Here is a 13,624-nt window from a genome sequence, read left to right on the forward strand (position 1 = left end):
TTTCCCTCGGGGGACATGGACCATGGCATTTTGGCTTGGTCCTCTCCTGATTCCAGCCTTTGTGAATTATTCAGGCCTCAATCGATGGCGGGCCGAAGCATCTTCGCCCTGCACACTACACTGTATACAGTGACGCCCCCTTTTTACTAGCCCTCAGTGCTGCTGACAGTTTATTTGGCAAATTGCTTGCATGTAATATGAAACTTTTTTCGAGGCTAATTTTAGTTTGCCCAGAGAAACCCCCCTAAAAAAAAATACATTGAAAAGGAAAACGGGGCAAAGATGTCTCTGGGTGTGTGCTAAATCGAAAATCTGAAACACGCGTCTGAACACAGCACTGAATGAGGGGCAGGATAGCACCGGATCAGAAGGCAGGATTTGTCCAATAATACGGCATGACTCAACCGATTTTCACGTAGGATTGAGCAGCGCAGGACTTATCTTCATTGAAATATCTTGGCATGGACCCCAAGCTCTCCAAAATATATTTCAAATGTATAAAATATTCAAGGAAAAGTGAGCTCTCAGTGCACATAACCGCAACCCCTTGTTTCTGGTACAATCTCTGACCATAACTCATGGAAAATTTTAAATTCGAAATCTCATTCTGCGTGAAGGAAGGGCGGGGGGCGGGATAAACGTAGCAACAGCACAGTTATTGTTGCGTTATAAATCTAATTAGAATATGTGTGCGCCCGGTTCTGGTCCCCGATCCCGGCCCGTATCCGAATATGCACGTAGACCAAACCAATTCCAGCAACCCCCTTTCCAGAGTCGCCGCCACTGGGCTCATTTCATATGCTCACCGCATCTGGCCGCATCTGAAAATTGCCAATGGCGCCGCTGCGTCTGGGGCAATAAATTTGATTTGTTTCAAATTACAGAGGAAAGAAAAAAAAAAAAAAAATTGTAAACTTTTTGGAGTATTTTTTGGGCTGAGCCGGGCGAATCGAATTGAATCCGTGGCACGGGAGACTCGTCTCTCGTCGAGTTGCGGTTGCTCTTTGTGGGCAATTTTCATAATTTACATAAGCAAATCAAATTGCGAGCGTAATTCGAAGACAAAGGACTGCAGTCAGAAAAGAAAGGGAGTCTGAGCCGGGCTTAGAACGAAAAACTGTGTTGAGTGGATGCCGCAGATTCACTCCACTCCTGCCATTCTTGTTCTAGGCTGTTTGTCTCGAGAAATGGTGTCAGCCTTGCAGCTCTTTTGTTGCCCACCAATGCGTCAAAGAAATTTGGCTCAAGTGGCAGGAGAGGAGAGCTAAAAGGATTGCCACAAAAAGTACACAAAAAATAAGAGTTCTGCGAAGTGTGAATCCTTTTGAAGTGAAAGTGTTCGATATGTGTGCCACTCTAGTGAGCAACACTACAACACAATCGAATGTTATTGGGGTTACCACGCGGGGCTCCAAAATGGGATCTAAGCTTAAGATCTGAAACTCTTTCCTTGGGATATTTTTTTACGATTTTTTGTATGTCTTTTAAACATAGTATAGCCATTATTTGTTTGAATATTAAATATTAATGGCGTCTTAAGTGCCACAACCCTGTTGACCAACACTGCTGAGGCAACCCACGAGCTTACAGAACTTCAAAATGACAGGTGTCATTTTTTTTTTACGTATGTGTGTGTCGTGATTAATCCTTGAGGAAAATTGTGTTAAATTTCTGTACAAATTGTATGAAAAGTCAGAGTTATTCAGCGTATACCTTTCGTAAGACAACAAAAGACAACAGACAACCGGCGGAGGGAGACCACAGGATGAAGGAAGCACTCTAGGGATCGAGGACCACACCAGTTGAAAACTTTTCTGATAAATCGATTTCAAGATTTCAACGAGATCCGAACTCCGTCCGAATAGAGCTCCATATCGCATCTAGAGCACCAGTTTCGGACTCCCAATCCAGGCGTTCAGTTTGCTGTCAACTCTTTGCTTTATTGGAGTGGCAGACAGAAGAACCGGAACACACAACATATTCTTTAGAATCTGCGCGTACCTACGCACACATATATATGTAGATATATGTTGTTTGGATCGTGAGACCAGGCCGCGCGCGCATCGGTAGCAATGTCCACTGCTCTGGCAGCAGCAGCCGCAGCAGCAGAAGCTACGACGGCAACGGCAACGGCAATGGCAGCGGCATCCTCAACCGCAACTAGCAACAGTAACACGACTAACCACACACCGACGCCGGCAACAAATAGCACTAGCACCACTACCACCACCACTAGTATCCCCACAAAATCCACATCGACAGGAATAGGAGTTCGTCAGGAAGGAGAAACAGGAACAGAAACCCAAGCAAAGACTAACACGGAGAAGGAGCAGTATGAGATTCAGTCGAAGATGATATTCCCGTCACCGACCATGGAAAAGCCAGATCCAGAAAAGGAACTCCAACCCAGTCCAGATGGAATGGAAATCAACTTGGTGGGGTCACAGCAGCAACAGCAGCAGGATCAGGTGCGAATGCGAACCCGAAACCGGGACCTGGATCAGAGTACCCCGAAGCCGCGTAGGCAGCGCCGAACCACGGTGGTGCGTACCTTCCCCCGCCCACCAGGTGGCTACAAGTACTCCATGAAGTTTCTCTACGATATTGGTGAAGGCCTGACCGGAGAAAAACTAGACATACCGACGCCCTCTTCGATCACGCCCAGAACTGTACGTACCACACCGCCAACCCTTACCACCCACATGCCGCTTCTGTCCTCCGCCGGGATTTCTGTCTCACCGCGACCCAATGGTAGCTCGCCGGGAAGCCGCTATGCAGGAGGAGCCGCTGCAAGTGGCGCGGCGGGAGCGACTACTAGCTCGGCGGGATCAGCATCACCTGGTGCGGTATCGGCCGCACAGTTCATATACCAGGGCTACCTGCCCAGCGGACCACAGCGCCGCCTCTGGCACACCGAGAACGCCGTCTGGCAGTTCGATCGTAACTACCCCTACAACCAGGGCTACTCCTCGCAGTACGGCATACCCATTATGCCGTTAGGATTCGAGCACACCTACGCTGGCCAGAGAATCATCTATCCAGGTTACTACAACCAGGCCACGGGAGGACTGCACACTGCCCAGGTCCCGGGAATGCCCAGATCAAGTAGACTGCCCCAGTCGCCACATCAGAACTCTCCAGCACCGTCGCCGTCCACGACTACAGTGGCCGGGGAAGCAACAGAAAAATCTACCAGTCCTACTACGGGAAATAGCCCCCACATAGCCACCGCCTCACCCACGACCAGCCCGGCAAGCCCCGCAACCACCTGGCGGTATGCAAGGCCTAATTCACATCGAGATCGTCTAGCGAGTGGACGTGGCGGCGGAGCAGTAAGTGGAGTCCCAGTATCAGCATCCACGGCGTTCCACCGGGAGTCTAAGACCTTCTACAACAGTACCAACGGAGGAATGGGCGGGGGTCCCCGTTACAAGCCGCCCTTCGACCAACGAACCGTGGGTGGCAACCGGACCTATGTGGCGGCCGGGACATCGGCAGGAGCGTCCGGGTCAGCGGCAGGATCGTCCGGGACAGCGGCAGGAGCGTCCGGGACAGCGGCAGGAGCGTCCGGGACAGCGACAGGAGCGGCGAGCACAGGCACTAACACTGTTGCAAGCGCTACTGCTGGTGGAGCCACCACCAGCGATCCGCCGGCTACGAACCAGAACCGAAACTTCCAGGGATCGACCAACACATACCAAAGGCCGCGGCCCATTAACAAGCGTAACGGGAAGAATCCCTTCGGCAAGGAGAAGACCTCCAATTCGTCGGGGTCGCTGTCTGCTTCCTCCTCCAAGTCGCAGTTGGGCCGACCGAGCTCGACTACCTCCATGTCGCCCAACAAGCATCCTCAGAGGAACTACCGGAACAGGATGCGCTATAATGCAATGGAGCCGACGGAGAGGAAGTCCGGGACGGTGAGTGTGACAGTTCCAGTTGGAACCTATCAGCCGCCGCAGCTGCAGCCGCAGCCACCGCTGCAGAACCAGCAGCCACCGTCGCAGCAGCAGCCGCAATCGGCCGGGAGAAGGCCTAAATATCATAGTACTTATCATGGACATGCAATGGACTACAACAAGGCATCGGCCCACAGACAGCCGTCGCGCTACTTCCAATCCAGGCAGGTGGACGGGCACTATGTCTATCAGCCAGGGCACTATATGGTGTATGCTCCGGGAATGGGAGGCGTACCAGGAGCAGTGGCAGTCACCGGCGGCGGAAGCGGAGCGAGTGGCAGTGGACAAGGAGTGGGTGCAGCAGGAGGAGCAACCGCAGGAAGCGCGGGAGCTGGAGGACAAGGAGGAGGAGGAGCCGCTACGGCCACGGCCAGCAGCACCACCTCGGAGGGCGAGCAGCCGCTGGAAACGGACTTCGATCAGCGCCACGAGTATGCTGACTTGGGTCTGGATCCAGCCCATGGCGGCTTCTCCTCCGACCTGGAGCCGCTCGGCTACAGCAACAACAGCCACACCACTAGCAGCAGCCACGTCAACACGCACCACCACCACCACTCCCACTCCCACTATCACCACTCGTACCACCACAAGCAGATCATCGAGTTAGACACCCACGCCAGCTCCGACGCGGAGGAGCCGGAAGACGACCAGTCATGCATGAGCCTGGCTTCCAGCCTAGACAGCGACGGCTCCGACAGCGAGCTGAGCGATGCCTCCGTCGAGTCGGTGGTGCGGAATGTCATGGCCAGTTGCTTGGCCGAGGCCACAGGCACCCAAGTCCCGGAGCTGAGTGGTCCAAATCTGGTGCCCTACGGCGACATGCACTACCTAAGAGAGCTCGAGCGCAAGTCACAGCACACGAACGGCTACAGGTCCCACCACCACCACAAGCAGTCGCACCTCGCTGCCGGCATGCACCACCACATGGGACATGGAATGATGGTCAGTCCCCGAGGCATGGGAGCCTGCTGTGGAGACATGGAAGACTTCGGAGGCTACAAGCTCGAGCCGGATGGCCTGGACGGCCTAGACAGTGGCTCGAAGGGCCAGGTCAAGGGCGGATACAGCGAGGAGGCGGACTCCATATCGGTGGCCTCGAATTTGTCCTGCACCCCGTCAGCGTGTTCAAGCAAGAGTACAGTGGCTTCAATGGGCCATAAGGCCATAATGGTAGGTGCTTCCTTTCCAATAGACAATCTTAGAAATCGTCCAAACCCCCCGCAGGACGACTTCCAGGAGGACGAACTGCCTCTGGTCATACATAACCGCTACTGGAGTGAGTTCTTCGGGTACACGCCCGCCGATCGCTTCTTGCTTCGGTCCAAGCAGGTGGAGATGAGGCGTCCGCCCCGCTCAGTGCCCAGTCGCAACAAATGGGAGCCGCTGTCCTTGTCGATCTGGAAAAAGTTCCTGGACGCCCAGCAAACGCAACACTTGTACAAGATCAAGATGCGCCTGTGGCGCTTCATCTACTCGGTGACAATGGTAAGTCTGGGGGCGAAATTTTTAATGGGAAGATAGCTGACAGACCTCCCAATTCCAGTCCGCCTACCCAAAATATGGCCTCTATTTGGTCGGCTCCTCGATATCCAACTTTGGGTCCAAGTGCTCCGACATGGACATTTGCATGCTCGCCTGCACGAACCCCAACCTAGATCCCCGCATGGAGGCCGTCTACCACTTGCAGCTAATGAGGGGGCTTCTCTACCGCACCAACGTGTTCCAGGACTTCAATCTTATCGAGGCACGAGTGCCCATACTGCGTTTCACCGATCGCCAGCACAAGGTCGAGGTGGACATCAATTTCAATAACTCCGTGGGGATCAGGAACACCCATCTCCTGTACTGCTATTCCCAGCTGGAGTGGCGTGTCCGTCCGATGGCACTGACGGTGAAGCAGTGGGCCCAGTACCACAACATCAACAATGCCAAGAACATGACCATATCCTCCTACTCCCTGTCGCTGATGGTGATCCATTTCCTCCAGTCGGGCGTCAATCCTCCGGTGTTGCCCTGCCTACACAAGATGTACCCGGACAAGTTCACACTTCTGCAACCCTGCGACTTCGGCTACGTGGACATGAACGAGGTGATGGGCCCGTACCAGTCGGAGAACACCCAGAGCCTGGGGGAACTGATGCTCAGCTTCCTGCACTACTACAGCATCTTCGAGTACGGGAAATATGCCATTTCGATACGGGTGGGCGGTGTGTTGCCCGTAGAAGTGTGCCGGGCGTCGAACGCACCCAAAAATGACATCCACCAGTGGAACGAGCTGTGCATCGAAGAGCCATTCGACCAGACAAACACGGCCCGGTCAGTGTACGACAGCGAGACCTTTGAGCGGATCAGGGCCATTTTCCACGCCAGCTACCGCAGACTGGAGTCCACCAGAAACCTAAGCTCCATATTTGAGGGCTATGACGGACCCACAATCCTGATGCAGCCCCCCACGCTCGAGTCGGTGGAGGGTGACTTCTTCGAGAACCATCTGCAGTCCCTCCACAACCGGGGATCCGTGAGGTCGCTGGGGCACTCGAAACTGATGGTGGACAAGGCCACAACGGCTGTGTGGAGCGACATCAACGGAAAACTGGAGCAGAACGAGGTGCCTCTAGATCATCTGAACGTCCCTGGCCAGCAGAAAACGAACCTCCAAAAGATGCAAGCCAACTCCGATGACTCGGTGGCCACCACAGCCACCGAGCCACCACTTGCTTAGAAGCCACTCACAGCATCTCTCTCTCAACACTACATAACCACCTAACCTTACAATCACACCACTCAAACAGCATACTCTCCTCGGAAAAAAACACAAATATCGATCTGAGATCATACATACTCAATATCGATATCAATTTTTTTTATACAGCAACCAGAATCTCCACCCATCAGGACGTAAAAAAAATTGAAAGGTTGTGAAAGAAAAAAGTTATTGTAGAAGTTGCCGGGCGCGGATTTACACCGATTTGAAAATTTGACGTTGGATAATTATGTGATAATGATGATAGGTAGACTTAATGGTAGATTCGACTCGCCTCGAAGGGAACTGTCAATGTGAAATGACCAAAATAAAAAAAGCCAAGCAACATCCGATCCATCGCCAAGCAAAGTCGGTCGCAAAAAAACCACTAAAACAGTGAAAAGCAATTCAATTCATAAACATAGAAATAGCTTAAAGGGTTTTGCGCAACCAAAAAACGATCAAAGATCAACGATAAACGAAAACAATTTTTCACAAGCTTCAAAAGCAAGAATATTGCTAACAAATGGGCCTGGAAAAAAACTTAAAAATTTCACTAGAAAACCCCACCAAAAAATTAAATTCAAAAATGTAAAAAAAAAGGGTTAAAAAGTCCATAGAAATGTAAAAAAAAATAATAGATAGCAAGCTAGAAAAACGCCGAGTTGAGGTAGAGTAGCTAGAGTAGCTAAAAGTAGAGTAGAGAATAGCAAGGAGTAGGAGTGCATTTTTTGTCGAGGCAGGGAACTCAGTTTTATAATTTAGAACTTTTACACTTTTGTATGAGGCCACCTTTCGTACACTCCAAAATCGACACAATGAAACGAAAGCCACAAAAAATCACAAACACCCAGAAACCCCAAAAGAAAAACAATTAAAACATCTCAAGAAAATGTCTGTAACAAAAAAAAGACAAAACATTTTTGTAACAAAACAGTGTAAAATGTAAAAACCGCGCTAAGCATCTATACAAAAAACGCTCAAGAGTTGATGAGAGTTTGGCTACCGAGCTCCAACAGACTTTAACAAATGTGATGATAGCGCCAAAAAAAAAAAATAAAAAAAAAATATAATAATAGGTGGGAGATATTATTTTAAGAATATGTTGGGAAAAGAACTCTACTACGTTTTAATGACCTATATTAATTCATGTATTACTAGAATACGTCAGCAATCAGAACTCACTAAGATTCACCCTCAAATATGCATATACTGTAGCAGAACGAAACCATTCATCATGTAACCATTAAATCCCCGAATCAATGACTTCATTTCGACACTCGGTTCACGGACTCTCTGGGGGTGTAGACTCAAGAGCCAGGACTATATGGGAATGAAATCGTGTAGGATGCTCAATTTGATATTCTGCTCTGATTAATTCTTAGTGGTTGGCCGTCATCATCGAATATCACCCTGGGGACTAGCCAGTCTCGGCCTCGCAAATTCTCGCACATGTTTCAGTTTGGCAATTATCTAAGGAAATCAAATCAAATCATCGATGCAGCTGTTACGCAACAAGAGGGGGTGGCAGTGGCCAACTGGTCGACAATGCTGAATACTGAACAGCACCACTTGGCAGGAGGGGGGCGTGGCAGCACATTTCCAGTTGCCCGAAACTCTATTGCCATCATCTGCATCTGCCGGAGCTATGGATTGGTATCGATGGCAACCAAAAATGACAGTGCAGCAGATTATTTCGTCAATTGCAATGCACGATTTCAGGGAAGGAAGAAGGGCTCTTCGACAAGGTAGATAAATTAGATTAAAAGGATATCCTTTTTTTAAAGAATATTCCATAACATCCTGCTATCTGTTTTAAATATCAAATTCATTTCATAATAAAATGATTGTTTCAGCTATAAATTAGCCAACTTTGCAGCCCTAGTCGAGTGATTCTGTGAGGGTGTGCCATGCAGTCCTGTGATGAGTAATTGATATAATGGTTCCGTTCCCAATTGCGATTTGCTGCCCGTCCGGCGGCTGTCGTCGCCCATCCAACCTAATGGCGAAAATTGTCAACGGGACCCGGATTGGGATTTCAAAATTGGGTGGCTGGATGAGCGATGAGCTGTAATGCAATATCGTGTGCGACTATAGCCGTCATTATCATTAACGCGGACTGAACAATTGTCACACTAATTTGTGCATATGTGCAAAAATGTTTGGCAATTAAACGGTGCACCGCGAAGTCCCTCAACCATTTTTCATCATTCCCCCAAAGTAATTAATGTCTTTTGTTAATGATAATGCATTTGCATTTTCATTTTCATTTGCCGGAGGAATCGGATTCGGATACGGGATTGGAATCGGAATCTGAAGCGGAATCCGAATTATATCCAAATTCAAAGCCAAGATAATTTGCACAACAAAGGGCGGATGGAACTTCATTAAAATTTCGCACAAAAATAGAGAGCAGCAGCTGCTGCATTAAAATTCCTGCCTGGGATTTGCTCTTTGGTCTCGAATAATTATTCATTGTCGTTGTAATTGGCGTGCCAGGCGCTAAATGGAATCATAAAGGCGAAGATGGGGGTGGCTTAGGAACAACGGCCAAGGCAGGAGGCAGATGGAGAGGGAGTTTTCCCTGACAATTTTCCTCTTTTTCATTTTTCCTCCAACAGCCAAATTGAAGTTGCTCGATTACTTGGACACTTTTTTGCCGTCCACATGTCGAGGGTTTTTTTGTTCTAGGGAAAGACCGATTACTCCCCATGGATGTCGGAATTGGGATTGGGTTCTGGTCTCGGTTTCGGTCTTGGCTTTTATATTGTTTGGGACACGTACGAGAATTTTCATTCAATGTCGTTTCAATTTTTCTGCCTTCCTCTTTTTTATGGACGCATAGAGACAACAAAAAGGGTTCGAGATGCAGCCTGGGATTGCGTTTCGATCCTTTGCCAGAATCCTTTTTCCCTTTGTTGCCTCGTTGGCCACTGAGCAACAAATTACCTGTGGCAGGTAGAGGGAAAGCTGAAAAAACTAAAAATAGAAGACCAAAGAAGTCACCGACTAAAGGTCTAGCTTAAATCTAAATTTCAAAATACTCTTATGCAATTTTGTTTTCAAATAAAAAACTTTACTAATTTCCTCATATTTGTTCTTTTAATTGCAGGTAAGCTCATTACACCAAACCTTTCTAACAAACCACAAAAGCAACAGCCACTGCAGCAGCAGCAACAATAATAAATAATGTTAGCGTAAGTGCTTGTCTACAATTTTAATTAGTTTTAAATGCAATTTAATGCATTTGTTTTTTGTGGGCCCTCGTTTTTTGTTTGTGTTGTTTCGGGTTGCCTAATGCCAAAGCACTTAGCATAATTTAGAGACAGAGCGACAGAGGAAGGCTGCTGCACTGAATTTAAATTCCGAAAACAATAAATCATTTCAACTTTGTGATAAATGCCGTGCATAATTCCAGTTCGGTGGGGGCGTGTACTGCACATCGCATGTGCATTCCCGCACAATTAGAAACGCATTAAATATTTAAAGTCCTTTCCCAGGACACTGTTGGCAGTGCGTGTCTGCGTACGGCGTACACCCGATGCTATGCAGAGTATCCGGGCATAGCTCATTTAGTTGGCAAATGTATACATTTTGGCTTTTACGATCCGCTATAAAAAAGTTGTGACACATGACATTTCCATGTTGGCCTTTCTCTAGAATTTATTTCACTATTTTATGGCTCATTCGGAGTTTGTTATCCAGGGTGGCCGACCCCTCCCGTTTAAAACAACTCAATTTCTGTAATAGTCACGCCCCAGCATAGTTGAAGTCTCCCCGAAAAGCGGAAATGGTGGAAAAATCAATCAAAAGAAAAACTGTAAGGCGTGTCTCCCCAGCCGCAGCTGCCACGCCCTCCTCCGCCAATCAGGCTCATTTATTATGCATTTTTCATATGACATGCTTGCACTTTTTCCCTGCTTTTGTTTTCGGCGAGTCCTGGGCCCAAAAATTTAAATTCAACCGCAGAAAAAGCTGCAGGTTCTGTCACACAGGCTGGGAAAAATAAACTTTGGCTGGAGGGGGAAAAAACACGCATGCCAAAATTGGCGCGGTGAGTGACAACAAAATCGATCGATCGATGGCTCGAAAAAATCCACACGTACACACAAATTACCCGCATTTTTTGTTTATAACAAAAATTGAAATTCATGCAGACCTGAAGCCATGCAGCCATGCATCCACGCAGCCCTTCATCATCCGTGTCCATATCCATATCGCCCCGAATATATCCCTGTCGTATCGCTGTCATCGAAGCATGGCGCCCTAACCCTCCTCTATTGGGATAGGGATTTCTGCGTACATCTCAGGGGGAAATAAAGTAACAATGTAGCTTATAAAAAATATTTTAAAATAATCTCGGGAGTTACTAAGAGTTGCCGTGATCTTTAATATTAAATGATTTAAATGTAATTCCTGTAATATCCAGAGAACTAATAATTTAACCGCTGCTGTATTAACAAAAATTGCTTCTTTTTATTTTTATTTGGCAATTCGGAGGAGTTATAGAAAGAGTTCGGAGGGGTCGCTTGTTTACCAGGCCCCCAAGGGTTGCCACATGCACATTTGCATATCGTTTCAAGTGCGACGGCTGAAAAGGGGCGGGCAGCGAGTAGCGTGTGGCAGGCTGGGGTTGAGTAGGCGTGGCACTGCTTATCGCCACAACACTTGCCGCGAACGGGGGCAAGTATTTCCGTTGCCTGGGCACGCTTGTTAGTCACAAAGCAGAAGGACGCCTCGAAGTAAAGTGCTGGCGAGAAGTACGGATGGGGTTTTCGGGGGAGTTCAAGTCGAAGTTCCTGGCTGTCGCTTAACGATTTCGTGTCATTTTTTGCATTTCCTCCTCGTGCTTGGCTTTCAGTTTTATTTTCTTCTGCTGAAGCCGAGCTCCCGATTTTCCCCCTGCGGTTTTCCGTTTCGAGTGCGCTGCGGCCAGTCTTATCGCGTGCTACCTGTGTGGCACCTTCAGACAGCACCAGCGACTCCCAGCCGGGAGAGAGTGATAAAAATTAAAGCAAAGGCAAAAAAATTGCAAAGAAATAAAAAATTTCCATCAACTGTTGAGACCAGGAGCTACCCACTATATGTTCAAAAGTTAGAGGCTTATCGCCAAGGATCCAGAAGGTGCAGCATACCCTTCCCCGATTCGCCAACAAGGGGTATAGGAAAAACAAGACGGCTTCGAGGAAATTCATACTCTGGAATAAATCACAAAGTAGGAGAAGCAGCCGTAGAAACTCGTAAATTTCTCCGAGCTTTCTCCATCGTGTACGTGTTAAAAACTTCTCACGTGTCAGTCGTTAGGAGCCCGCCAAGTTAAGTGAAGTAAAGTCACAGGACACCCCGGACTCGGGCGGATGTTCCTCGGTCTGTTCTATCTGCATTGCAGCAGCATTTGCATGATTATGAATTTTTGTTGTAGTTTCATTCAAATGATGAATGTTGCCAAGGCCAAAAGTGTCTGCAATTAGTGGCCGGAAGGGAGGTTGGGAGGGAAGTTAGGCCAAGGCGCTCGGAGAAGGACTATAGAAGTCCTAAGAAGTTGTCGCCAGGACTCGCGAATCCGATCAATTAAAAAGCAACTCACAGAAGCTGTGTTACCTGGTCCTCGAATGTCCTGGCTGCCGTCGGCCACTGTCAGCTAGCTCCTGCTTTTCTTGATTTCCCGCACTTTCCTCCGCTTACTCGCTCTGTTTCAGTGATTAATTTCAGTGCCCATTTGCATGCGCCATGGTGAATGATGCCATAATCCTTGCTGGCTCTCCCTCTGCATTACCTTCGTTCCTTCCACTTCCACCTGCTCAGTCCGTCCCACTGTTTTAAGTAATTTCGCACCTTAACGAGCGGGTATTGTGAATATGCTAGAGCCATGGGACCTTCTTAAGGAACTTTTTCTTTATTTCAAATATTTGTAGAGAGTTTGAAGAGTAGAGTGACTTGAGTAACTACTATTGTTAGTTGGGTTTCATAAAAATCTCCTCTCTCTTCTTTCAAATATACTCTATAATAGTTCTTACGTTTTTTAGAGTATTAATCCTTTTAATATTTTTCCCTTCATGACAAAAAATTCAAGCAGCTCAGTCTCTGAGGGATAAGGCTTAAGTGTCCGCTCAGAAACCTACCCTACCTTTCCTGGATTTTCGTTCCTGAATCCCAGGTCCTGCGTCGTCCTTTTTTCTGGACGTTGCAACGTCCGCGTTGCTGCGAGGAATATTACAAAAAACGTGCCAAACGTTTATTTAAAAGGATTTATGTGCGTTACGTGCTAAATGTGAAATAATAATTTTTCTTACTCATTCTTTTTCTCGCTGCAGCAATGCAGTTAGAGAGGGGGCGAGTCCTTCTTACACAACTTTGCTGTCTTTCTGTGAGGCATTAACTCAAGTCCTTTTCTCCATTTTATTGAGCCGAGACGAAACGCATGAAATTTTTGTGGGAAACTCGAGGCTTTCGGACTTTCCCAACCGAGATTTTTCCAGCTCCGAGACTTAATTGCATTTCAAGTTGGCGGTTCTGTTGCTGGGGTTTTAAGTGCTCTGTGCAGAAAGGAAAAGTTTTCTCCGCCTTCCTTCGGTTGCCATTCTTGCGGCTGCCATTGCCAATTTCTAGCTTTCTTCGGGCAATTTCTTTATTTGTATTGAAATCGAAAATGCGTGGCCAGGGAATATCTGGGATAAAATGGAGAAAAAAGAGAGTGGCTCACCAACAATGGCCAGGTCCAAGTCCATGGCCATTTTCCCAGTTGGGTTTCCCTTGGTTGGCCTGCTGCTGTTCCCTGCCTTTTTCCCCACTTATTATTATGTTCTGCCAGTCCGACTCTGTCTCGTCCCGTGTCCTGCCGCTTCCTGGGAGCTACGTCTGTGCGTTTGTTTTGCACCCCGCACGCATATAGCATAATAATTAGGTGGAGAGTCGCCCCGCGCCC

At 48.0% G+C, this 13,624-nt stretch overlaps 2 protein-coding genes across 5 annotated transcripts in view; both read left to right on the forward strand.

Moving 5' to 3' along the window:
* Positions 1 to 13,624, forward strand: part of SKIP (Shal K[+] channel interacting protein) — a 143,424-nt gene that overhangs the window by 69,157 nt on the left and 60,643 nt on the right. The window lies entirely within an intron of this gene.
* Positions 1,629 to 7,757, forward strand: Gld2 (GLD2 poly(A) polymerase). The gene is made up of 3 exons (XM_070280891.1): positions 1,629 to 5,126; positions 5,181 to 5,441; positions 5,500 to 7,757. Exons 1-3 carry the CDS (start codon positions 2,073 to 2,075, stop codon positions 6,676 to 6,678), a joined length of 4,494 nt encoding a protein of 1,497 aa, XP_070136992.1. The 5' UTR covers positions 1,629 to 2,072; the 3' UTR covers positions 6,679 to 7,757.

The sequence above is a fragment of the Drosophila bipectinata genome, chromosome 3R, assembly GCF_030179905.1.
Source record: "Drosophila bipectinata strain 14024-0381.07 chromosome 3R, DbipHiC1v2, whole genome shotgun sequence".
Lineage (NCBI taxonomy): Eukaryota > Metazoa > Arthropoda > Insecta > Diptera > Drosophilidae > Drosophila > Drosophila bipectinata.

Coding starts and splice junctions, on each gene's coding strand:
- Gld2 (XM_070280891.1), top strand. CDS start 2,073: ATGTCCACTGCTCTGGCAGCAGCAGCCGCAGCAGCAGAAGCTACGACG. Junction 5,127..5,180: donor TGGGCCATAAGGCCATAATG/GTAGGTGCTTCC, acceptor AACCCCCCGCAG/GACGACTTCCAGGAGGACGA. Junction 5,442..5,499: donor TCATCTACTCGGTGACAATG/GTAAGTCTGGGG, acceptor TCCCAATTCCAG/TCCGCCTACCCAAAATATGG.